The 26911-nt window shown below is 31.7% G+C and overlaps 1 protein-coding gene across 13 annotated transcripts in view; it reads left to right on the top strand.

The window, feature by feature from the left end:
* The window catches only part of LOC134683087 (mediator of RNA polymerase II transcription subunit 25-like), a 49860-nt gene that overhangs the window by 12879 nt on the left and 10070 nt on the right, over positions 1 to 26911 (top strand). For 4 of the 13 annotated variants that reach the window (XM_063542150.1, XM_063542158.1, XM_063542153.1 and 1 more), the window contains exons 2-19: positions 481 to 526; positions 1135 to 1259; positions 3125 to 3229; positions 5903 to 6023; positions 6321 to 6386; positions 8109 to 8199; positions 11271 to 11324; positions 12784 to 12945; positions 13483 to 13826; positions 15910 to 15993; positions 17062 to 17208; positions 19382 to 19409; positions 19979 to 20197; positions 21617 to 21722; positions 22554 to 22725; positions 23483 to 23641; positions 24163 to 24264; positions 24795 to 24863. In XM_063542150.1, coding sequence (XP_063398220.1) covers positions 481 to 526; positions 1135 to 1259; positions 3125 to 3229; positions 5903 to 6023; positions 6321 to 6386; positions 8109 to 8199; positions 11271 to 11324; positions 12784 to 12945; positions 13483 to 13826; positions 15910 to 15993; positions 17062 to 17208; positions 19382 to 19409; positions 19979 to 20197; positions 21617 to 21722; positions 22554 to 22725; positions 23483 to 23641; positions 24163 to 24264; positions 24795 to 24863 — 2200 coding nt within the window. Of the gene's footprint in view, positions 1 to 480; positions 527 to 1134; positions 1260 to 3124; positions 3230 to 5902; positions 6024 to 6320; positions 6387 to 8108; positions 8200 to 11270; positions 11325 to 12783; positions 12946 to 13482; positions 13827 to 15909; positions 15994 to 17061; positions 17209 to 19381; positions 19410 to 19977; positions 20198 to 21616; positions 21723 to 22553; positions 22726 to 23482; positions 23642 to 24162; positions 24265 to 24794; positions 24864 to 26911 lie in introns of all 13 variants that reach the window. The other 9 variants (XM_063542154.1, XM_063542156.1, XM_063542151.1 and 6 more) reach the window with 7 other exon arrangements.

Below are 26911 nucleotides of genomic sequence, written 5' to 3'. Positions count from 1 at the left end.
TCTTAATAAAATTGAGAATGGAAATTATGGGGAATGTGTCAAAGAGACAACATTACCCGACCGTAGAAAAAAACTACAGCAGAAGGTCACCAACAAGTCTTCAATGTAGCGAGATTTCCAGCACCCAGAGGCGTCCTTCAGCTGGCCCCTAAACAAATATATACTAGTTCAGTGATAATGAACCATATTAACAATTCCTGATAAATTAAGTATAAAGATTTGGAATGAGTGTTACCATCATCCATGGTTATACTATAGTTTTCCTTCTTGGTCATCATGGTGTTCTTCAGCACATACTTTATTCATGTACTTTGAACTTGTTGAATAAAAAAGATGCTTTTTGTCATGTATTTATTGTGGAGTTCATCCAAGATGTGGCAAGCCAAACTTAATCTTGTACTCGATAAAAAATGTACTAATCCATGTAATCTTGAACTCGATAATTTTTGTATTATTTAATAATAACTACTATTTTTCCAGAGTTTTTAATGGCGGTCCACCTGACCCAACAGATTATGGACGTGATGTATGTATTATTATATTCATTTAGAAATAGGTTTTTCTAATTCTTTTTTTATCATAAATATAACCATGATACAAGTTTCTTGATAAACAGACATGACAGACAGTATATGAATTGTTAGACCATATACATGTATACATAAAGAAAACTTCTACATTGCTGCATATAAATATGTTCTACAATCATGATAATGTTCTATACAGTTGTCTTAAATCACCATTTACGATCAACTTAGTTAATTTAAGGATAAGGGTTCCTTTTTCAAAAATAACATGAATAAAGTGTCTTGCAATGATTTCCTTTTGTCATGCTATTGTAAGATCATATAACATGTATAATAAAATGATAATTTTGAAAACAACAAATACAACAGTAAAATGTAACTGGTACTGTGGATTCATTTATTTTCGAGGGTACCAGTTTTTCGTGGATTGGGGAAACCTCACATTTTCATGGATATGTGATTTCTTGGTTCTGCCAAAGTCTAGATTCAACTTTTTCACCTGTTCCCACAAATCCACAGGAATTGCTATCCAACGAATAATAATGAATCAACATTAATAGATCTACATTTATACTTTAAACATACAATTTATGTTTTCTCATTACAGTACAGCTGTACTCTGTACAACATGGTTACATTCTACAGTGCTGATATCATGCCAGACCCTGCAGCCAGATGTTCTGATGTGACAACAAACATCCATGAATTCTTAACATGGCTTGATAATACACCGTATGTACAATTATATGTGCACTCACAATATATCTGTAATAATTTATAACACTTCATAAATATTAAATACTACATTTTGAGTATTATGCACCTTGAGGGCCATAAGGATTGGTCAATAAAAATCTTGTATTTTCGTGGCTTAGATTGACATTCTACATGTTCTAAAATGATAAAAATATACTTCATTTTGTACTGTGTTCATGTGTTGGTAGATTTTTTCTACATGGTAATTTTTAAAAGTTTTCACAAATAATTAGGGGTTCTGATCTCGAAATCTGGGGCTTAAAAACATTAAATCCTGAGGTCCTGAGTTTAAAGAAATTTAAATCCTGAAATTCGAAAAAATCCCAGATCCTGATATTTGAAAAAAAAATCACAGGTTCTGAAATCCCAAGCTTAAAAACACCCAATTCTGACATCATGAAAAAGGTCCTGCCTCCCCTCTTTATTGATAAACAATACATGCCGTAAACCCATAACCATGATAACAATCATAATTACTTTTAACTTGCTACATGTCCATGATGTCATGCATGTGCTATCAGCTACATTGTAATTTTAAATACTTTCTTTATTTATAATATGTTGGTTTGCAACTAGCTTTTCGTCTACATGGTTATGTTTCTAAAGCTCTACAATAAATTTGATATTTTCCAACTATGTACTACATACATGACATATTGTATATAAAGTAATTGATTGTCTTACAATGGACCTTATCCTTTTTAACACCAATTACCAGTTCAAGTTACAAATATGTTTGACATTCACATGAGCAGGTGTTAAAGACATGAAATAAGAAGATATGTCTAAATATATCACTGACTGACATCATTGCTGACATTTTGTTATTGTTCCTTGTAAGATAATGATTTCTAGGGCTATTCTCAATTGTTTTTTGTTTGCTTTTTGGCAAGTTAATCATGTTAATAAAAAAAAGTTAAATCAGTTAAATACCATGAAATACTGAAATTCAAGGAAAATTCAAAATGAAAAGTCCCTTATCAAATGGCAAAAGCAAAAGCTCATGCACATCAAATGAATGGATAACAACTGTCATATTCCTGCCTTTGTACAGGCATTTTCTTTAGTAGAACGTGGTGGATTTGTCCTAGTTTTATAGCTAGCTTAACCTCTCACTTGTATGACAGGTGTAAAAGGGGGGATATCTGCACAGTAAAGGCGAAATGAAATAGCCATTTCCATGATTTCATGATGAATGATCAATTGAAAATTGCTTGCACATTGATCTTTTTACCAATTTCATGAAACACAGACACAGTGAATAACGAACCTTTTTCACGGCTGCACATGAAATAAAAGTGGTAAACACGTTGCACGAAAAGAGTAAATCAACCCTTTACCACCCTCTAGAATGTCTAGTATGACAGTCGCATAAAATTCCATTATATTGACAATGTTGTGTGAACAAAACAAACAGTGATAGTAGGTAAACAAAATTAAAAGAATATACTTTATTCCAGTTTAATAGGTGATGATTCAATTATGATGATTGTAGATAAAATTGCTTAAATGTACTTCATTTGAACTGTGGTCTGATTACTGTAAATTGAATAATTATTGCAAGGTTTTATTTATGCGAATAATACCACTGCATGAGTATCGCAATATTATAAGAACTCACAATTTGATATCTAAAGCATACATTTGTTATGTTTGAATGGAGATTATCCTGAAATCGCAATATCTAATCTCATAGTTTTGTCCATTCTAGCTTGAAAATCGCAATAATAAATGTATGCAATAATTTCTGGATTAACAGTATAATCAGGGACTATGAATGTGATAATTTGACTGACATCAATTTATTGTGGTTGTACTATAATCTTTCTTTTTTATTGTAGATTTATTGGTGGTGGGGGAGAGACCTGTAGTCACATAGCAGAGGGGCTCAGTACAGCTCTCCATGTTTTTGATGACTTAGCAAAACTAAGAAAACAGTCAGCTGGGTAAATTCACTGCTTCTCTTTTCATGAATATGAAACAATACAGAATAAAACATATGAATTTGTAATGTTATATTACCACATATTCAAATAGCCTACAACTCTCAGGTATAAATTGTATGCATTTCATAATAAACAGGCAAAAATAGAATCTCAAATAACCCTCTTGTACAGGAATATTAAAACCATAGTCTAATATTGATAACAGCATTGAATGAATCTGAAGCATTGAAAATGTAGGTGAAATAGACAAATAAGGCAATATACCAATATTGGTTTAATCAGAGTCATTGTGAAAAAATAGTGAAATAGACTGTTATCTAATACCACATTGATTCATTTTTATACGACCGCAAATTTTGAAAAAATTTTCGTCGTATATTGCTATCACGTTGGCGTCGTCGTCGTCGTCGTCGTCGTCCGAATACTTTTAGTTTTCGCACTCTAACTTTAGTAAAAGTGAATATAAATCTATAAAATTTTATCACAAGGTTTATGACCACAAAAGGAAGGTTGGTATTGATTTGGGGAGTTATGGTCCCAACATTTTAGGAATTAGGGGCCAAAAAGGGCCCAAATAAGCATTTTCTTGGTTTTCGCACTATAACTTTAGTTTAAGTTAATAAAAATCTATGAAATTTTGACTCAAGGTTTATGACCACAAAAGAAAGGTTGGGATTGATTTTGGGAGTTTTGGTTTCAACAGTTTAGGAATTAGGGGCCAAAAAAGGGCCCAAATAAGCATTATTCTTGGTTTTCGCACAATAACTTTAGTTTAAATTATTAGAAGTCAATGAAATTTAAACACAATGTTTATGACCACAAAAGGAAGGTTGGTATTGATTTTAAGAGTTTAGATCACAACAGTTTAGGAATTAGGGGCCAAAAAGGGACCCAAATAAGCATTTTTCTTGGTTTTCGCACCATAACTTTAGTATGAGTAAATAGAAATCTATGAAATTTAAACACAAGGTTTATGACCATAAAAGGAAGGTTGGTAATGATTTTTGGAGTTTTGGTCCCAACAGTTTAGGAATAAGGGGCCCAAAGGGTCCAAAATTAAACTTTGTTTGATTTCATCAAAATTGAATAATTGGGGTTCTTTGATATGCTGAATCTTACTGTGTATGTAGATTTTTAACTTTTGTCCCTTTTTCAAATTGGTCTACATTAAGGTCCAAAGGGTCCAAAATTAAACTTCGTTTGATTTTGACAAAACATTAATCGTTTGGGTTCTTTGATATGCTGAATCTAAAAATGTACTTAGATTCTTGATTATCGGCCCAGTTTTCAAGTTGGTCCAAATCGGGGTCCAAAATTAAACTTTGTTTGATTTCATCAAAAATTGAATAAATGGGGTTCTTTGATATGCCAAATCTAACTGTGTATGTAGATTCCTCATTTTTGGTCTTCAACTCTTGTTTTCAAATTGGTCTACATTAAAGTCCAAAGGGTCCAAAATTAAACTTGGTTTGATTTTAACAAAAATTGAAATCTTGGGGTTCTTTGATATGCTGAATCCAAACATGTACTTAGATTTTTGATTATGGGCCCAGTTTTCAAGTTGGTCCAAATCAGGATCTAAAATTATTATATAAAGTTTTGTGAAATAGCAAGTCTTTTCAATTGCACAGTATTGCACAATGGCAAGAAATATATCTTATTGCAAAATATTGTGAAATAGCAATTTTGTTTTTAATTAGAGTTATCTTTCTTTGTCCAGAATAGGAAGCAAGAAATATCTAATTGTAAGATTTTTTTTTATTTGGAGTTATCTTTCTTTGTCCAGAATCAACTTAAATCTTTGTTATATATATACAATATACAATGTATATTCACTTTTTACTACCAACTGATAAATTAAAATAATCTTTACCATTCAGTGATAACAAGCAGTTTTTTTACATCTTAATATTTTATGATGTATTTAAATGAGTAGTTATTGTTGCAAACTCCATTAGAAATTTTAATTGAGATTAGTTTTGGAATAAGGGAAAGGGGGATGTGATTAAAAAAATTGGGTTCAATTTTCTCATTTGAAATTTCATAAATAAAAAGAAAATTTCTTCAAACATTTTTTTGAGAGGATTAATATTCAACAGTATAGTGAATTGCTCTAAGAGAAAACAAAAATTTTAAAGTTCATTAGAACACATTCATTCTGTGTCAGAAACCTATGCTGTGTCAACTATTTAATCACAATCCAAATTTAGAGCTGAATCAAGCTTGAATGTTGTGTCCATACTTGCCCCAACCGTTCAGGGTTCAACCTCTGCGGTCGTATAAAGCTATGCCCTGCGGAGCATCTGGTTTGCCATTGTCTGCATACAAACCTATTGAAAATTAGTACTTTTTTGAACAGTTCAATTCCTGGTATACCTATACCAAAACAATCAACAAAAATTTGGTATCCCACCAATTCATGGAATGTTTACAAAGTAGATTTATTGGTGTCTCTGTATGGTCATATTTCTTGTAAAATGGTACTTAGTGCCCTACAATGTAAAAATTCCAGCCTCAGCTTATGCATGGTATCTTTATATCATATTAATAAATCATAATTCTTAATGTGTATGTAATATTTGCCACTGGAGGTTATACAGCATACAGTCAATTACATTTTAATAAATAACCTGTTAATTATATAAAAAAAATGTATTCATCTTTATATTACAGAAACCAAGTGTCCAAACATTGCATTTTAGTATGCAATTCCCCACCTTATCAGATGCCCAGTCAAGAAAGTCCAAGATACTTAGGTTTCACATGTGATCAGCTGGCAGGCATGATGGCTCAGGTAGCTAGCTTTAAAATTAGATCGTTTAAATCAGATCCAAGACCCAGTACAAGATTATACCTTTTTGTTACATGATAAGTATGTTTAATAAATAGAATAAAATTGATAAAGTTATCATTACAGGGTGAAAATCAGAGGCCTTAATAAAAAAAAAACATAAAAAGTAGATGATTATTTCATGCTTTGCCCAGCTTTTACCTGACATTATACAAATACAAAAATATGACTGTTTTGGAAGCCCTGATACCAACACATCTTTAATAATATGACCTAATAAAGATATTTTTTGTAATTCAGAGGAGAATCAATCTAAGTATTATTTCCCCAAGGAAGATAGCAGCATTACAGAAAATGTATGAAGAGGTAAAATATAGTTATATCAAATAAAACCATTTTGAAAGAGGTTTAGGGTAAAATGTGGTCAATAAATTTAGGTTCTTCACCAGACATGCAGCAATTTCTTGAAAGCTAAAGTTCTTTTAAAATCTTAATTTGTGAATTCTCATGACAAATGAAGTTCAAATAAATGTTTACAATTTTGACTCTTGTCATAAGCATGATAAGCAGATAAGTAAATATTGGTCACGGATTGATTAAATACTGGTGCTTTATATTGTTTGTAAGTAGATGTAGTATGATTGCCAATGATACATATTTCCACCAAGGTTCTACTGAAATGTATATGAGCAATGATAGGTCGCAGTACAGCCTTGATTCCATCAAATGACAATGACCAATAAAAGAAAAACAGACATCAGAATTTCAAATACCAAATGTAACTGGTTAAAAGATGTTTATATAAAAGATGATGTGGTATAATTGCCAATGAGACAACTCTCCACAACAGACGGAATGACACAGAAATTCACAACTATAGGTCACTGTATGGCCTTCAACGATCAGCAAAGCCCATACAGCATAGTCAGTTATAAAAAAAACAGCTGCCAGACCTCAACCCTTCCCTTATCTGGGAGAGTTGTGTAACAGAACAACTTAAAATCAGTTTTAAATGGCAAGACTTATCAGACAGTCAGAGCTCAGACATAAACAAGTCGATTTTTGTTTTTGACTTACAGAAGTCAAAACATGTATTTAATATAAAAATGTGTTTTCAATTTTAGACTTATCTAAGTCAGAAAATGACAGACTTGTTTAGGTCTATTTATGTTGATGAAAAAACTTAATTTGACTTGGTGGCCAAAGTACACCACCTATGACAGCAAAAACCTGTCTGAGAGTTCACCAGGACTTGAGCTATCTATATTTAATTATCTTATTAAGCATCCTTAATAAACACAGATGTTTTACCTCATTAAGTGTGGATCCAGGTGGTTGCATTGTAAGGTTAATTAGCATTATCCCCGATTTTTTAGACTCTCATTCATATTTTTCTTTGGAAGACAAAGCATGGTTTTTCAATGTTGCCATTACTTGATTTAGATGCGTGACCTTTAAATAAATATGCGTGGGTCTTGAAGTTAACCAATTTTGTTGACTTATCGACTTGTAGGAGTCGATATTTGCAACTTTTTGATTCTGGTCAATTATTTCTTGCTTTACAATATTTGACTTATTAAAGTCGTATTTTGTCTTGCAATAAAGGGAGACAAATCCTAAAACTTACAAATTTAGACCTCTATGAGTCAAAAGCAGATTCAGACTTATTTATGTCTGAGCTCTGACTGTCAGATCTGGGTGAAGCATAGAAAAAACAAACAAACATAGATTCTGAAGAACCAATCTAAGAAAAAATTATCTTGTCTGATTATAGATTCTCTTAAAATTCCAGTCTGCACCAAACACTTTTTCAACTACTAACAAATACTAATCGTTTAAATATTTATACTATAGATGTGTCCAAACACCAATCGTTCAAATATTTATACTATGTGTCCAAACACCAATCGTTCAAATATATATAATATGTGTCCAAACAAAGTTTTGTAAACTCTTACTAGTCCAAATGAAATTTTAACAGTCTGGGGCATCGGACTAGTGGCTAACGGTGCAGACTGAATTCAAATTATGCTTTACAAAAAATAATAAGTTATTATGAATGTTAATAAATGTTTTATGATTTTATAGTCAAGCAATCAAGAAATGCCAATGATGTCAAGTAACAATTTCACTGTTGATCCACGACATCACATATTATTACATGGCTATCAGCTGGAAGGTAATTACATTTATTTCATCAATTAGTTTTAAAGATTTGTTTTGCAACAATTTGTTTTTGAAATGATTGTGAACATAAATAAAGAGCTGCTGAACCAATGTCTCTAATTTTTGTGCTATTTTCACATTTCCTGACCGGTGTGAGAAAAATATTTCTCCTCACTAGTGAAAAATCTGTTCTCGGCAAATGAATGGTCAAAATTTGATTATGGCGTGAAAATGTTTTGTTTTCTTCTTAATTTTCCTATTGTGACGTCATGAAAAAAGGCCACCTTGCCTGATGACATGGCACATAAAGAACACAAGTTTCTGAAAATCTTTGAAAAAGAACGATAAAAGGCATTAGAGAAAGAGATTCCGATACTATAACTCGTGTATTACGATATTTCTCCACTCTCGACAGTTAAATGTAATTATTTAAAAAGCTCTGCAAGCCTCGCGCTCAAAATAATAAAATCTAACTGTCTCGAGTGGAGAAATATCGTAATACACTTGTTGCAGTGTAGGAATCTATATGTCTCCTATGTTTTGTGCTGGTAGAGTTCCCTTATTTATTAGAGAGAAAAAAACAATTGGGGTGCATGGGCAAGAGAAAACATACCCCACAATATACTATGAATAAATCATTATCAAAGGAAAAATCACTGATTTTTTCATACAGTGCAGAATTTAAAAACTTGTACACCTTACAACAAAATAAAGATGGTCCGCACTCCGCTGTAATATGTAGAAACAAGGAAACAAATATTGTTCATGTTCTCATATCTATACACAAATTGCATGTCAAAACCTCTTAATTCAACCCTCCTGTTCAGATTTGTTGATCATTTTTTTCAGAATTCAGTATACCGGTATAGAACAAAAATAAATCAAGAAACTGAACCAAATTATGATAATGATTTTAAATGAATATATATAATTAAGAGAAAAAACATCTTCATGCCTTATATATCATGTACTGTAGTACGCCGCTAGATTAAAACTGACGTGGAAAGGTAACATATGGCCACCGAAAGCTCTTTATTTGAGAGCCCAGGTGGTCGTGTGGTCTAGCGGGACGGCTGCAGTGCAGGCGATTTGGTGTCACGATATCACAGTAGCATGGGTTCGAATCCCGGCGAGGGAAGAACCAAAAATTTGCGAAAGCAAATTTACAGATCTAACATTGTTGGGTTGATGTTTAGACGAGTTGTATATACATTATGTACACAGCCATGTATCACCATCATTGATGGCGATCCGATGGATACATCTGTTGTAGGGTTGTCACTGACTCAGACGTACTTATGAATATAATTATTTTCTGTGACTGTATCTTACATTAATTTGTAGGATCCTTTACTATAGATAATTTAGCTGATCTGTAACAATAACATCTTCATGCCTTATATATCATGTACTGTAGTACGCCGCTAGATTAAAACTGACGTGGAAAGGTAACATATGGCCACCGAAAGCTCTTTATTTGAGAGCCCAGGTGGTCGTGTGGTCTAGCGGGACGGCTGCAGTGCAGGCGATTTGGTGTCACGATATCACAGTAGCATGGGTTCGAATCCCGGCGAGGGAAGAACCAAAAATTTGCGAAAGCAAATTTACAGATCTAACATTGTTGGGTTGATGTTTAGACGAGTTGTATATACATTATGTACACAGCCATGTATCACCATCATTGATGGCGATCCGATGGATACATCTGTTGTAGGGTTGTCACTGACTCAGACGTACTTATGAATATAATTATTTTCTGTGACTGTATCTTACATTAATTTGTAGGATCCTTTACTATAGATAATTTAGCTGATCTGTAACAATAACATCTTCATGCCTTATATATCATGTACTGTAGTACGCCGCTAGATTAAAACTGACGTGGAAAGGTAACATATGGCCACCGAAAGCTCTTTATTTGAGAGCCCAGGTGGTCGTGTGGTCTAGCGGGACGGCTGCAGTGCAGGCGATTTGGTGTCACGATATCACAGTAGCATGGGTTCGAATCCCGGCGAGGGAAGAACCAAAAATTTGCGAAAGCAAATTTACAGATCTAACATTGTTGGGTTGATGTTTAGACGAGTTGTATATACATTATGTACACAGCCATGTATCACCATCATTGATGGCGATCCGATGGATACATCTGTTGTAGGGTTGTCACTGACTCAGACGTACTTATGAATATAATTATTTTCTGTGACTGTATCTTACATTAATTTGTAGGATCCTTTACTATAGATAATTTAGCTGATCTGTAACAATAACATCTTCATGCCTTATATATCATGTACTGTAGTACGCCGCTAGATTAAAACTGACGTGGAAAGGTAACATATGGCCACCGAAAGCTCTTTATTTGAGAGCCCAGGTGGTCGTGTGGTCTAGCGGGACGGCTGCAGTGCAGGCGATTTGGTGTCACGATATCACAGTAGCATGGGTTCGAATCCCGGCGAGGGAAGAACCAAAAATTTGCGAAAGCAAATTTACAGATCTAACATTGTTGGGTTGATGTTTAGACGAGTTGTATATACATTATGTACACAGCCATGTATCACCATCATTGATGGCGATCCGATGGATACATCTGTTGTAGGGTTGTCACTGACTCAGACGTACTTATGAATATAATTATTTTCTGTGACTGTATCTTACATTAATTTGTAGGATCCTTTACTTTAGATAATTTAGCTGATCTGTAACAATAACATCTTCATGCCTTATATATCATGTACTGTAGTACGCCGCTAGATTAAAACTGACGTGGAAAGGTAACATATGGCCACCGAAAGCTCTTTATTTGAGAGCCCAGGTGGTCGTGTGGTCTAGCGGGACGGCTGCAGTGCAGGCGATTTGGTGTCACGATATCACAGTAGCATGGGTTCGAATCCCGGCGAGGGAAGAACCAAAAATTTGCGAAAGCAAATTTACAGATCTAACATTGTTGGGTTGATGTTTAGACGAGTTGTATATATATATATATATATAGAACATCTATAATTTATACATGTTTTTAAATGGATGGTAGTGAAATTTTAAAAAGTTTCTAATTTTATATTAAATGCATTGTTTTTATATTTTCAGAGAGATCTTTAAGCCCTTCAGTAGATTCTACCAAAGACATAAAATTAGACCAAAGTATGTATTTTTAACATTGAAAATGTTAACTATTGAAAAATACAGAGTTGATTTGACTTTGATTTTGTAGTCTTTATACATTTATACGTACTGAAGAGTATATTTGACTATAAGTTAAGTGTAAACCTTAAATTTAGAAATGATTGCAATATTTTTAATAAATACGAAAATTCCGACAGTATCAACTTCTCATTAATAAAATCTTGCATTCATAATTTCTGTAGTGATATTTTCTTTCATAAAACTGTTGCATCAATTAGATATTTTGTTCTTGCTATTGGTCAAGGATTCACAATAATAAATATACACATTAATTTCTGAAATTACAGTAGTATATTTGGAAGATTTGTTTAGATTTGTCCAGAGCTAATGCTTGCTTACTTATGATACTGTATGAGCCAGTCCATGCAAAAAGGTACAAAAAGTCTTTTTGGTAAATTTTACAGGACACGTTATCAAAGTTTGTGATAGTATTTTTGAAAAACGATTTTATTTGAAAAAAATTACATTAATGTAAACATTCATAAGATTGTCAATTCTATCCCAAATTTGTCAACTAAAAAAGAAAAAGACGTAAAAATATCTGATTTTTGGTATTTGAGCAAGTATAAAATCAGTTGTTCCCCAGACTATTGCTATACCGGCCAGAAACTTAAAATTTTACGACACTACAGAGACAAAAGTCAATAATTTCCGTCAGTTCTTCAGGTTTAAAAAAAGTAAGACAACATTAAAACATGAGGTAAAAATACAAAAACTATGACATCTTGTTTTTTAGAAATTGAAATTTAATGAAGTTAAGTTATTTAATATTATATAAATCAACCTTAGTTACACGGGATTCGAACCGTTGTCCGGTTTAATTGCATTGATATCCGCATCGTAAGCAAGCGCCTTATCCCCAGTACAGCTACCAGGGTTAACATTATCAAATAGCAAATCAAGCCATTTAAACTGTACTTTGAAAATTATTGAAATAAATGAAATAATTCACTAAAAATCTTGATAAAACTAGAGGGGGGGGGGGTCAACACTTGCAGGTGCGTGTAGCTCACAGCTTGATGATATGAGGAAAAGTAAATGTGTTTTATAAATCACAAGTCTACTACCAATAATTATGCACACTTTGTAGAATTTCGTAAATTTTTCGTTTTTGTACCTTTTCGCATGGACTGGCTCATATGTAAGTTCTATTAGTTATAGATCAGGATAATACATAGTATGCACTACTTGTAAAAATATACAAAATAACATAAACACATAAACTTAATAAAGAATTTTTAAAAACACTAGAAATGTCTTTTTGAATACTTTACAAATGAACTTATGTAATTGCATGGACACAAAAATAAACATAAAATAATAAGACACAAAAAACATTCTATAAAATTTTAAGAATAAAAATAATAAAATAGATTGGTTTATGACTGAGTTGACATTATATTTATTATTTTTGTAGGATCTGAAGTTTGTCCATCCCCACCTTTCTCCATTCCTAATGCTCCACTGAGTCGTGCCTATTCACCTTCAAGTACAGTTGTATTTAGTCCAGCAGATGGGAACCAGTCTCAGCCACAGGATCAAAATCTCTTCAAAGTTCCCTCAACAGCACCCTCATCAAGTAAGTAGGCCATGTGTCCTGAATCAAAATCTCTTCAAAGTTCCCTCAACAGCACCCTCATCAAGTAAGTAGGCCATGTGTCCTGAATCAAAATCTCTTCAAAGTTCCCTCAACAGCACCCTCATCAAGTAAGTAGGCCATGTGTCCTGAATCAAAATCTCTTCAAAGTTCCCTCTACAGCACCCTCATCAAGTAAGTGGGCCATGTGTCCTGGATTAAAATATCTTCAAAGTTCCCTCTACAGCACCCTTATCAAGTAAGTACAGGTAGTCTAACTTAATATATTTCCCCTCATAAATATACATAATGTAACTCTTCTGTTTGTTATACATCCAGCAGTCAATCTTCAGTCCATTAGAAAATGTTTTTATTTTCTGGTTATTAACAAAAAAATATTAAGTTTTGATTATGAACATTAGCAATTATTGGGGATACTGTGACAAGTTTGACTCTATTATCCAACCCTGCCTCTGACCAAACATTCATATAATAAAAAGGTCCATAAATACCACATGTCCTTTTCTTTCTATTTTATAGATCCAAACATGCAGTCTAATCTCCAAGGCATGCCATCACCATACTCCGCCAATTCACCAATCAACCAACCCCCAACATCACAATTCCAACAACAGCAACAACAGATTTCAAACTTTGGACAACAGCAAAATCAAACAACACAGTTAACAATTCAAGGTCAACAAATAGGACAACATCCATCACAACAACAACAACAGCAACAACAACAGTCACAGCAGAGCCAACAATCACAACAGAGTCAACAAGCTCAACAGCCCCAAATGTATGGTCAGGGTCAAAATCAACAACAACAACTACAACAGTTTCCAAATCAGTTTGGCGGTTTGGACACCATGGGACAACAGGTATGAGCATGATAATTTGGTATTGATTCCTTGATTTACAAAGCACAAATTACATAGATAAATAAATACCTCATTAAAGTCTCAAAAGCCAGGCTTAGGTGTGCTGTTTCCTGTGTCAGTGGCATCAACATTTGTATTATGCTATAGAAGTTCTATACAGACGAGGCATATCTCGGTACAGTTTATTTATATTTTGTGTGTGTTTTTAATTTATTCAAACAACTGACCATGCATGTTTTTGTTTTGTAAAACAAGAAATCTTCAGAAGTTTTACTCTTTGTTTACCTTCACATTGTTTTAAAAATACATAAACTTATCATTTTTTGTAAGTAATTCATTTAGGCCAAATATAATCTTAATCTTATCAGGCTTTTTTTGTAGCACGGAAAAAGTGTTTCCTCATTTTCTCTGTAAAAGATGATTTATAAAACATAAATGGAAGTATTTAGAAGTTAGAAAGGAGATAAATTTTAGTGTTTAGGGCGGTATATAGTTTAAACACCAAAATTATGTTAACAGTTTAGACAGTACAGATTTTACCACTGTATTAAAAAGACAACAGCTGATGTAACCATGGTGAAAGCTGTACATGATAATGCCTGAGAAGTTAGGACATATTTTTGGCCATTTCATATAATTTTTTCTTCTTCATTTTTTGCATCAACAAAAAATGATTCTGCTTCACTTTAAATCCTCAATTTCTACAGATTTTACATGAAATAAATGCAAGAATCAAAACTTTGTTATTTTAAGTTTATTTTTATTTATGACTGATTTTGGTGGTAAAACTTTAGAATTTGAATTCACAAGTTGTAGGAATTTTTTTAATACATTAAGATTTTGAAATACCAAAATCATTGTGGAAATAGGAAGAGAAAAAAAATTGAAATAGAGGCACATTTATCAGCTTGGTGCCATTAATATAAACCGATTAAATATGTGTTTCATCCTTTGGGTCGATTCTTTTGATGGATCGAAAATCATTTTTGTGGTTAGAATTTTATTTTACACCAAATTTAGATTAATAAGATAGAAATATGCTTTGCTTTCAAAATTTTGTAAGAATTTCGGAAAATTACTTATTAAAGAAAATAATTTTAAAATTTCAGCACAAATGTGAATTTTATGTGTTTTAAAACCAAAAAGTAGGACCAGTTTTCTTTTTTTGTTGATACACTTTGTGTTACTATATATTGAGGATTTATTTAATTTCATAGATATAAGTTATATGAGTCTTAGATAAACATTTTTGGTTAAACAAATTACTGTCTTTCCAGTTTTGTTTTCTAATTTCACAGTTGATTTCAAATTATGCATATATCACTTTATCCCTCAAATTACAGCACCATATTTATAATATATTCTTTTATAAAATCTATTTAGATAGTATATGAAGCACTATTGCACCATGGCAATTTATTTTGAAACAGTAAAATTTTATACCAGAACAATTAGAAACCTGCAGCTTTTGCATCATCTCACTTAACTTTGATATCCACAGATTGAATGAATCCTCACTTAGTTTATGTTGTAAATATGTGTAGGATGAAACAATTATTACCAGATAGTATTTGAATCATAATTTTTACCTGATCATCTTTCAGTCTTTAGAGTTAGATTTGCATTTAAATATTTTATTTGAGTATAGTTCATTTTATTGAGATGATTTTTCTTTGCTGTTAAATGAAATGTTTGACAGAAAAAAAACAATTACAAATACTAGAAATAGTGTGATGTTTTATGAAAAAGTCAGCATGACAAATTTTATTCAAAGCAGAAAATGTATAATAAGCAGATAAAAATGAAGTATACTCAAAGAATTTCTTTATTTTCATTAACTATTCAGTTTATACAATAGTTTATGTAGGTAATTTCCTCTCTGTGCCATATCTTAACGTTTAATGTGAAGATATACATCTATGAAATAGACATTTATTTCATAAAAAAACAATCTTATATCACAACATGAGGACGGAGAGGGAAATACACTGTGAGTTAACCAGTGCATGGTGGTGGTTGATCTTAGTCAGTCAGATGTTTTAATTCAATGATTATCATCCTCTTTATATAAAACATTTAACAGAACCAGTTCCATTCCATGTCTGCATCTGTTACCATGCCAACCAGTATGCATGTGTCTCATCCTGGTATGGCACAGCGTTCCCAGGTATATTTACATTGACAGATTGGAGTTAGATTAGTAACTGATTTTAATGCATGTTGTAGATTTGTTAGCTTACACTAAGTGTGAAATCATTTCACCAAATGCAGACTTTATTGGGAATTCTCTATATGCAGTCTGTTCTTTTTATGACAAGCACAGATTTAACAAAAACATAACAAGTGAAATCAACAGTTTTATAACGAATAAATATTTTCCAATCACATTTTTAAAAGCAGCAACTATTCACTTGAAAAATTCAAAATATTTTTTATGCTCTGATCCAATTGTGTTTGTCACAACAAGAGTTGACTGTATACACCATTTGATCTCTCCTAACGATCGACTGATCTGTGTACAGTAGATTGTTACCATTATATAAGTTCTATGAAGGTAACATTTACACACACATGAAGGAAAGAATTTCCATAGTATGGCTTACACATAAACCCATTTACAGCAGATATTGAAACATCCTCAAAAAGCTTGTGAACTAATGCTTGTAATAGTACATTAGTTTCTGTTTAACTCTTAATGTAATAATACTTTTTTGTGCTTTTCAATTAATCAGCAAATGTGGAAAAAAATGGCAAAATTAAGTTTTCTTTTACAGTGAAAATACTTAGTTTCCCATGGCAATCATTTAGGATTGTCAAATTTTCCTGTCTGGAAATTTTTAAGTCAGAAATTTTAAGCAATTGCAGTGCACCCTCATAGCTTGTCATTTGAACAAAGTGGTAATTTCATCTAGGCTAGGAAAGCTTTTTGTATTTTGTTTCCTTACTGACTAATATGTAGACGATTCCTCTGAAATAAACTTTTCAGGTTCATTTTGGTCATGCCTTTAATGTCTTCCAATGCCTACAATTTTTTGAACAGATATTAAATCATCTTTTTACACAGTTAAAATATGTTTTGCTTTTAACAAATCTTATATCAATATTGCTGTAGCCTAATAAAATGTTATCTATCTTTATCAACCAGGGTAACAGGTTTTGTGTTGTACTAGCTGTGATCTGATTTGTCAACTGTTATTGAAATTTACTATGAGACTCCATTGTTTTTATTTCAAAGCCTGGTGTAGGTGATAATCCATTTGGTTTTACACAGAACAAAATCAACATGGGACAACCAACATCTACTGTGGGTTTTGGTAGCCCATCCATGGCAGATATCATGACAACGCCTTCATCTAATATGGCAGGCAACAATTTGGTTTCTGTTAGTAGTTTATTATTATATTTGTGTTGATGTCTTGAAAACATTGGAAAATGAAAATGGTTGGCAAACCTTACTGAATTTATGAAAATAAGCAAATTGTATCAATTTTTTTCCTTTCTCTTTTACCACGTGATTTTGCTAACCAAACATATCTTTTCAGTAAACATCCATCTTCACTTTTTATATGTGTTTGCTTTTTTGTACTGATAAAATTGATTTTCATTGGAAAAAGTTATTGTTTGGTATATATGCTTGTAGAAACCAAATGTTGTTGCCCCTCCCCCCCCCCAAAAAAAATTAAATCCTGTTGATTCATCAATTACTGTGGATTCCTTTATTTTCTTGGGTACCAATTTTTCGTGGATTGTGGAAAATTTACATGTTTGTGTATATTTGATTTCATGGTTTTGCCTAAGTCTGCATACAAGCCATAAGAAAATTTCATTCGTTGAACATTTAATTTTGTGGTTCAACTGCTCTCACGAAATCCACGAAAATTGGTATCCAACAAATAATAATGAATCCACAGTATATGACTTACAATTAAATAAACAACTCAAAATGAATGTATAATATATATACTATTCTGTTTTTACATTCTCATATTTTAAAATAACTTAGGTTTATTTGCTTTTATCATATTTACATTTGACAATGTTTGAAAGGTGAGATGTAGTAGCTTTTAAATTGCTATAAAAATGTCCAATCTAAGCTCTCATACTGTTTTTCTTTTCATAATTTTATATATATAATCAGATATTGGTTAGAATTACAACTTGTTAATAAGCTAAGTTTCCATTGGATATTATCATAAATCATTGATCTTGTTATGTATATATCCCTTTCAAACTTTAAGAGACAGTATTAATCTTAAAAATTATATTACAACAAGTATTCTAGATATTCATTTAAAGAATTTCAAAGCTTTCTACTTTGCAAAGAAAACACTTTTCTAAAAGAAAAAAATCAGTTTGGAATTTTTTAAGCAGTTTAAAAATTTATACTTGAGCTAGAGTCCCTGACTTTTAAACTGACTGATTTATACATCATTTCATAGTTGATAAATAGAAAAGTGTTTTTTAATAAAATGGGACTAGAGATTTTGAACTATTTTTACATGTTGATATATATATTCCGATTATATTTGTATGTAGATAACTCTATATTCCCACTCATATGCACATTTAATTAATAGCTTATATAATAATAATAGCAGTAGCATTCACACGCCTTAAACTTTTTACAGTGATACAATAATAAAATACTTGCAGTTATGCATTTCGGTGAGAAATAATTTGAGACATCTTGCATTCTTGCTATCATATTGATAGAGATCAACATACGCGTCATAGCCAAATTCCTTTATTAAGGTGGTACCCAACACCTTGACTAAAATTTATTTGGCTGGTTTAATTTTCATAAAATTTTGACAAAATATTTATTGTAACCCTTCGATAAAAATATAAAAAAAAATCAAAAAATTTGAACCAACCAATTTAATTTATCAGAAAAACACTGGTTATATCAGAGTTCGCGAAATCTTTTTTCCCCTGGTGGTCCTTGAAGAAAATATGCTGGTCCTCACTATTAATCTATTGAAAAATACTAAAATTGTGTCAGTCCTATGCAAAATTTTGGTGCTGAAATCCTGAGGACCAACACTTTTTCACGAACTCTGGTTATATAGAGATTTGATTAACACTAATCTTGATCATTGAAAAGCTTAATATTCCCTTAACAACACAACATAATAATTAAAACGTTTAGCTGATTTTACAGAGTTATCTCCCTGTAGTGTTAGGTACCTTAATCAACAAACAAAATGGAGTGCTAGATTTTTAGAGAAATAGTTATTTTTTTATCTTCAATTGTTTTAGCCTTGCACAAAATACGTCATTAAGTTAATTAGATAGGTTCTTTGATCAGACTTATTTATATCACATTGTTTGGAAATACATAATATTCAGGAACTTATTGTATGTCAGATTCAAACTATCTATAACAAAACCACAATCATACACCTGTAAAGAGGTAAAGTTTATAAAATCACATTTTCACACCACATGACATTAATTAGCAAGTGTTATATATCACACCTAATGTACTGAATATTTGTAAATATAGAAATTAGCCTTAAAAATATTGTCCTTATCACAATGTTTTTATTTTTCAGGGGGATTTTAACAGAGGGAATCAACAAGGTAATTGAAAATAAAATAATTTTGAAATGATGTATTTGCATATATGCTCTTAATCATGTTGAAAGGGAGCACAATGGAGCAGGAATAGTAATCAGATTAGTTTTGAAATGGTTTGAAGCGAGATATATATCATATTCATTTGGACTTTTGCAAATTTGTATCAAAACTGCTTAAATAAAATCAAATGTCTTATAAAATAAATTTAACCTCAACAGGGGCGGATCCAGCCATTTTGGAAAGGGGGTTCCCAACCAAGGACAAAAGGGGGGGTCCAACTATATGTCCCCATTCAAATGCATTGATCGTCCAAAAGAAAAAGGGGGTTCCAACCCCCGGAACCCTCCCCCTGGATCCGCCACTGCTAAACCATATTTATATGGGTTATTGATTCATGTAACTTTTGTTCAAAGTCAATTTTCTTAATCTCTGATTAAATATTTGAGTAGTTAAATGTTGATCTCTTAGACTAATAATACTATTTTAAATTATATATATTATCCATATAGACACATCTGAAAATTCCATTGGTCTTTACATCTTTTTAATCATTAATTTGTTATTGCTTTCAGCCATCAGAATGCCAGCAATAAATCCTGCCAACACCATGCAGCAGAGCATGGGGTCACAACAGGGCATCATGTCAACATCCATCCAATCACCACAGCAGGGTAACCAGCAATCTGGTTCCCAACAACCAATCCAGGCTGGAATAGACCCTGGTAACCTTCCCATCATTCCAAATCCTCCAATACAAGGACAGAACAAAGACAGAAAAATCATATGGTCAGGTAATGAGGACTAATTAATAAATAAACTACCAGTATTTAATTAAGAAATAATTCATGGAAGCCATAGATTTGTTGGAAATTTACACATGGCCCAGGCCATGTGTAAATTTACAACAAATCTATGGCTTCCATGAATTATTTCGATTCTAATAGGACAAATAAGTTAACTTAAATACTGAAGCGAGGGTTGGTATGCCGTGTGTGGAGCTGTTCTTTTTTACTCCTTGTTAGATAAAGCTCAAATATTCTCATACATCTTTAACTTGCATTAATTATTTCGTTAATAACCGCTAGAAAAAATATGTTAAATTCTCAAACTCAATATTTCCGATTTTTAATTTACATGTTTTCTCGTAAGCTACCGTCAAATCCAAAATTGACATTTCGTAAAGAAGGAGCTGCCATGTTGACTCGCTGAATCAAAGGCAACAGAATAGAAAACCTCAAAATTCCATCGGAATACAATATTATACGAACCTCGTTGGTTACAAACAAGTTTTTATTTTTGTGATATTGACTAAATATTGTTTTTATACTGCAACTTAAATTAGTATATTGATATTTTTTTTAATCGTAACATAAATATCAAGCTTATTTGCATCCCTTAATGAACCCCTCATTGTAGAGAAATTGTTCCATGATGAAATTGACATTGCACAAAATATGCAGTGTTACTATATTTAGGAAATAAACAAAACTAGTTGCAATACATTAATTCTTTTTATTATGCATCTGAATAAGAATAAAAGTTCTGTAATGTTTTTTGTTTAATTAAAATTAGTAATACAATAAAGTTGGCAAAGCGTTTGCAATGTAGGTTCAAATACATGTGGATTTACGTGGGAGGTATATTGTAACATCCATTATTATGTATATCTCTGAGTCTGCGCTAAGTATAGATATATCGCGAATTTTCACACAGTGTTGTTTACAAAGCGAAAGAAGCACGTCATATTAGAATATTCCTTTTAATAGAGTTCTGAATTATAATTGATGCTTAGAATTACAGCAGAAATGGTTCTCACACTTACAAAATTTAAGAAACCTAAAAGGACAAACAGACCACTTGTATATATGTGATGTAAATAAACATTGCTTAAAATATAAGCTGCACTATTTTTGTAAATTGTATTATATCTGCATTATAAAATGTTCAAGATATATCAAATGGCTGAGTAAAAGACAGTTAAAAGAAAAGACAACACCATGCAAGTCAAAAAGAAAAGAGAAGCCGTCACACAGAAAATGCAAATTTGAACAACAAATACAAACCTTAATTCAGTGTGCAAAACTTGATAAACTAGAGGGCAATCTGTTCCACTGGTTGAATCTTAAACAGGCTTAAATACCCCTCATCAAGTGAAAAAAGATTTTTTTCAAACTATAATATGCATTTATTTGAATTTTGTTAAACTTTAGGTATGCTTGAATATCAGGAGAAGATTAAATCAAATGGTCCAACTCAGCCTAAAATGGCTCGGCAACTACAGTGTCAACTCTCAATAGGGGCTGCAGACCCAGAAATGTAAGTATTTGTTACAGCCTTAAATGTCTGGTCCACACAAGTGTCAAATCTCAAAAGGGGCCTCATACCAATAAGTATCAGTATTTAGCCTTACACTTCCAAAAAAGGATTGTCAAGTACAGTGTCAATGTACAATAGGGGCCACATACAACAAAGTATTCGGTACGGCACAGCAAAATGCTCTTGAACTATATAGTGTCCACTCTTAATATATGTAGGCTATGTTTCTTTTATTACACACAGATAGTCAGTTAGATTTGCTTTTGGAAAATGAATGAATGGAAAAAATTGAATCTCCTACTAAAGAAAGTTTTAAAAAAAAATGTTTGATTTTGACTGTAAGTACATAGGATTGAGTAACTCGAGCAGAAATAATTTAATTCCAGAACTTAATTGATAAGATGTATACATTAGAAAAGTATTTCAAAATACATGCAAAAGATTTTCTTCTTTCCTCATTAAGAGTTGTATCAGATATCAGATTTATCATCTTTGTTTAAAATTATCATAAAATGGGATTGATTAGTGTGGATTCATTATTATTTGTTGGATACCAATTTTCGTGGATTTGGTGGGCACAGTTAAACCACAAAATTAAATATTCAATGAATGATAATTTTTCTATAGGTTTGTATGCAGACTTCAGCAAAACCACGAAATTAAATATCCACTTTATGCAAGTTTTTCTTAACCCACGAAAATAAATAAATGAATCCACAGTACCATGATTACTGAATTTTACAGTTTTTCTAACTTTCAAACTAGCTATTTAAAAATATAACATCAAACTTCTATCATGTCTATATTAAGTTTTTACTTGTTATATTTCAGCATTACTACAAATTGGCCAAAGGAACTAATAATGCAGTTGATACCACAGTCTTTACTTAGCTCTCCACAGCTACAGCCATTGTTTAAAAGTTCTCGCCAGGTGGCGTTTCACTTCGGAAACCACAATGTGGACTCATTAAGGAATCTTCATAGAACAATGGGTTCTGGTTTTGTAAGTAATAAACAACTTTAAATAATGATATGAATATGGAGAAATAATACAAATGATAATACTAAAAATATAACAGCTTCAATTATACTCTAAGTATTATCAGTTTTATTGAAAGGTCCGGTCCGGTAAGTCCCCTTTTTGGCCCCAAAATATAACAGTTTTACAAAATAGTTAAAATGTAAACTTTTAGTTATTTATTGGACAGTTATATGCTTCTGCTACATAAATATGGGCGTTTTTTGACAATACAATGCACAATTGCACATATATCGGGTTGTAGCACCATTAAGTCATGCTAAATTGCTGAAATCTTCAAAAGTCTATCATTTTAGTTAAATTTTAGACGGTTTCTGTGTATAACGAAAGTGGCCGCATTCGTGTTCATCCTTAATATTGAAATGTAAGTTTTAATTTATGATAATACATAACATATATAAAGATTCATTTTTGACAAAAACCATCCGAAAAGTGACGTTTTTTGGCATATTTGAGAGATTTTTCATAATTGAGCTTGAATCGGATCGTTTTCAATGACTAAATTAAGTAGAAACTTTCACAAAAACTATTTCAATCAATGATACAGGAGAATGTTAAGGTGCTTAGTTGTAAGTATCACTGCATGTGTAACATCAGCCAGTTTGTAAAAGTGTTATGTGGCAGACTATTAAGATGATAGCTGTATGTTTTAATATAAATCTTGTTCTTGGATTACAATGTGTAGACATAAATTATATTTTTCAATCAAATTTAATTTTAGGCTGGTTGTGTTCATTTCCCTCCTGGTACCCAGTGTGATGTACGAGTATTACTCCTCCTGTTCAGTAATAAGAGGAAGGCCTTTATAGGGTTGATCCCTAATGATCAGAAGGCATTTGTTGATGGTATAAGAAATGTGATATTTACCCATAAACTGAAGGTAAGTTATTTGCTATTTAATTTAGTTAACATGCACAGCAAATTAAAAAAAAAATATTGTTAAGTTTTTATGATTGCAAAAAATGCAACAGAGTTAGTATTGCAATAAAAAGAACATACCAATATATGATACATATATCTGCATCATTTTTTTTTCAAAAATAATTAATCTGGGGTTTTTGTCCGTTCTTCAAAAATTGCAATGATAAATGGCAACAATTTGTGAATTTACAATATATACATGTACATAGATTGAAATGTGTTTTGATACCTCTTTTAAATTATTTTAATGATATCTTTATCAAAATCTATAGCATATTGCATTGTTTTAGTCTAGGCAATACAAGATGACTTATAATTCATAAAGGTAGAACTCTAGACAGTGGATATTATTTGGTTATATAGCTGCAATTTAAGGACAACTGTCTAATAAGTCTTTTTTGCAGGCTAGTCTGAAGTGATTTAAACTGAATTTCTCTTCAATTTATCAAACACTATGTCTACTTTCTATATGTTTTGCAGCAAGCACAGGCTCAGCAGGCGGCAGGAGGAAGTCCACAACAATTTGTACAGCAGCCTCAAGGTGGTTTACAAATGGGACAGGGCATGGCAAATTCTCCACAGGTAATTATTGTTCAAAGTTATAGGTGTAATATTTTACCCCCAAGTTATTTTTTGAAAACTGAAGAACTCATTTGGGTCAATTAAAAAAAGAGGTGATACTGCAATCTCCAATGTAGAAATAACAGGCATTTCATCTTGATATTAAAAACAATAAACCTACTTCTCACTATTGTCTTTCTTTGCAGAAAATTAGTAGAATGTTATTGGAAGGGCAATAACTCCTGTCGAAATATGTATAGAATATATTTTAAGAAATTACATTCACTTGTAAAACCATAAAAAAATCATCTACATAAACATTTTTTTTTTAATCTTTATTTTTGATTATGGTATTTTGATAAATAATAAATATGACATTTTTTTTTATCTTTATTCTTGATTATGGTATTTTGATAAATAATAAATATGACATTTTTTTTTATCTTTATTCTTGATTATGGTATTTTGATAAATAATAAATATGACATTTTTTTTTATCTTTATTCTTGATTATGGTATTTTGATAAATAATAAATATGACATTTTTTTAGCAGATGCAACAGCCGGGACCAACAAATACAATGACATCTACTGGCATGGTTACACAGACTTCAAATATGGTATGGTCATTGTTTTGAATTGTTAAGTTTCTGATTTATAAGATATAATAGGATCATACATATAATATGTATTATATATACAAACGACTTTTATAAAAAATATATTTAAAAATCGGAGACTTGGTGTATTTTAAAGATTTGAAATATTCAAATTTAAAATATAAGTTAATTATACTGTTTTACCTCTGTCTGTCCATCCGTCCGAACTACAATACAAGGATTTCTGAAATTTGGTTTCAGGATTTATATAAGTCAGCTATACTGTGTGATGCGTTTTCAGATTCATCACTTGACAACTTCCTGTTTACCGAACACTTGCATATTTTTACACTTTATATTATCCACTTGCGGGGGGGGGGGGGGGGGGGGGGGGGGGTATCATCAGTGAGCAGTAGCTCGCAGTTTCACTTGTTATTTATTAATTGTTAACTATTAACATATTCATTTATTCTTGTAAGAATAGACATCTATCAATGAGAGAGATACTCAACAAGGCCAACTTACCAAATATAGTGAAACCAGGGATGATTCCAGTTGTTTTCAAATGGGTCCCTTCACCATCAAAATTGGGAATTTTCGACATAAGTTCTATGATGAAATACTATTATTTTCCTGTAAAAACGTAAATTGTATCAAGTTTCACCTGTTCCATAATGTGTGGATATACTATTTAATCATGAATGATCTATCAACATGTACATTGTACAATGATGTATTTTCAAAAATGCTCAGACAGACGGACTCAGTGGCAGATCCAGAAATGTTCATAAGTGGGGGCCCACTTACTGACCTAATAGGGGACCTGCTCCAGTCAAGCTTCAGTGATTCCCTATATAAGCAACCAAATTTTTTACCCAAAAAGGGGGCAGCCCCCTAAATCACCCTCTGGGACTTTTGATTTGAGAGCCAGGCAGAAATATTGATTTATATTTTTTATAAACATATTATAGGTTCTGTTGGGTGATCTGCTTTTACGAGATCGGCGCCCATTAAATTTATAAGTTTTACTCCCTGTTGAGGTCCGCTTTCACATGACACATTTTGACAAAAAGCATCTATTATCGATATACTTTAACGAGATCAAATACTTCCATAGCATTTTCTTCAATTTAATTGAAGAAAATGATTACGAGATCAAATACCTCCATAGCATTTTCTTCAATTTAATTAAAGAAAATGCTATTGGAGTATTTGATCTCGTAAAAGCCTATTTCATTTATAGGTCTGCTTTTACGAGAACAAAAGTAATGAGAAACGTCTCAGATAACCACATAATAACAATTATGATAACATAACTTATCTTAGCAATCTTCCGTTTACATCATTCTTATTCGGAATTTAAAACACTTTGAAGACAAATGGGGAAAATTGTAATTGCCTAAATCCGTGACGGAAACAGTTCTGGAAAAAAGAGTTTTTAAAAAAAAATCTGAATTGGTAATTTATTTTCACACAATTGTTTGGGGCCGCTGGAGGAATTCAGGGCTGCTCAGCGGCCCTAAACTATATAGTAGAATCATCCCTGGAAACCTATCCCTATCTGAAACGTAACTAAACTTCAAACCTTTTTGTGGATGTTTTAAAATCTTTAAATGACTCTTACAAGTTTATAGTATACAAACAACAGAAATTCAAATAAAACAGAAGAAAATGCTGGGTCCATGTTTTTGATTTATTTCCATTGAAAGTTTGAAAATTTGAAAATTTGACTGAAAATGTTTTTCTTTTAGAAATATGTTAAAATTACTAGAATTTTATAGGATTTTCAAAACAATGCCTTAACTATAAACATTTATGTTATTTTATGAAAAAAAAATGGAGGTTACTGGGCGAAATTTTTGTTGGAACTTCATGGACAAAAATAGAAGATTCAGAATATCTGACAAAAAATCAAAAACAAAAGTAGCGAACATTCTTAATCTACAATGGTTCCAAAGTAAATTGATACCAACATTGATTTATTATGATCCTTTCTATACTGAAAATCTTTCCTATCAGGAACAATTCTGCAATCCTTGATAGTTGGGTTAATATAGATTTCACTGAAT

Source organism: Mytilus trossulus, chromosome 9 (assembly GCF_036588685.1).
Source record: "Mytilus trossulus isolate FHL-02 chromosome 9, PNRI_Mtr1.1.1.hap1, whole genome shotgun sequence".
Lineage (NCBI taxonomy): Eukaryota > Metazoa > Mollusca > Bivalvia > Mytilida > Mytilidae > Mytilus > Mytilus trossulus.
This window is presented reverse-complemented; position numbering and strand designations above follow the sequence as displayed.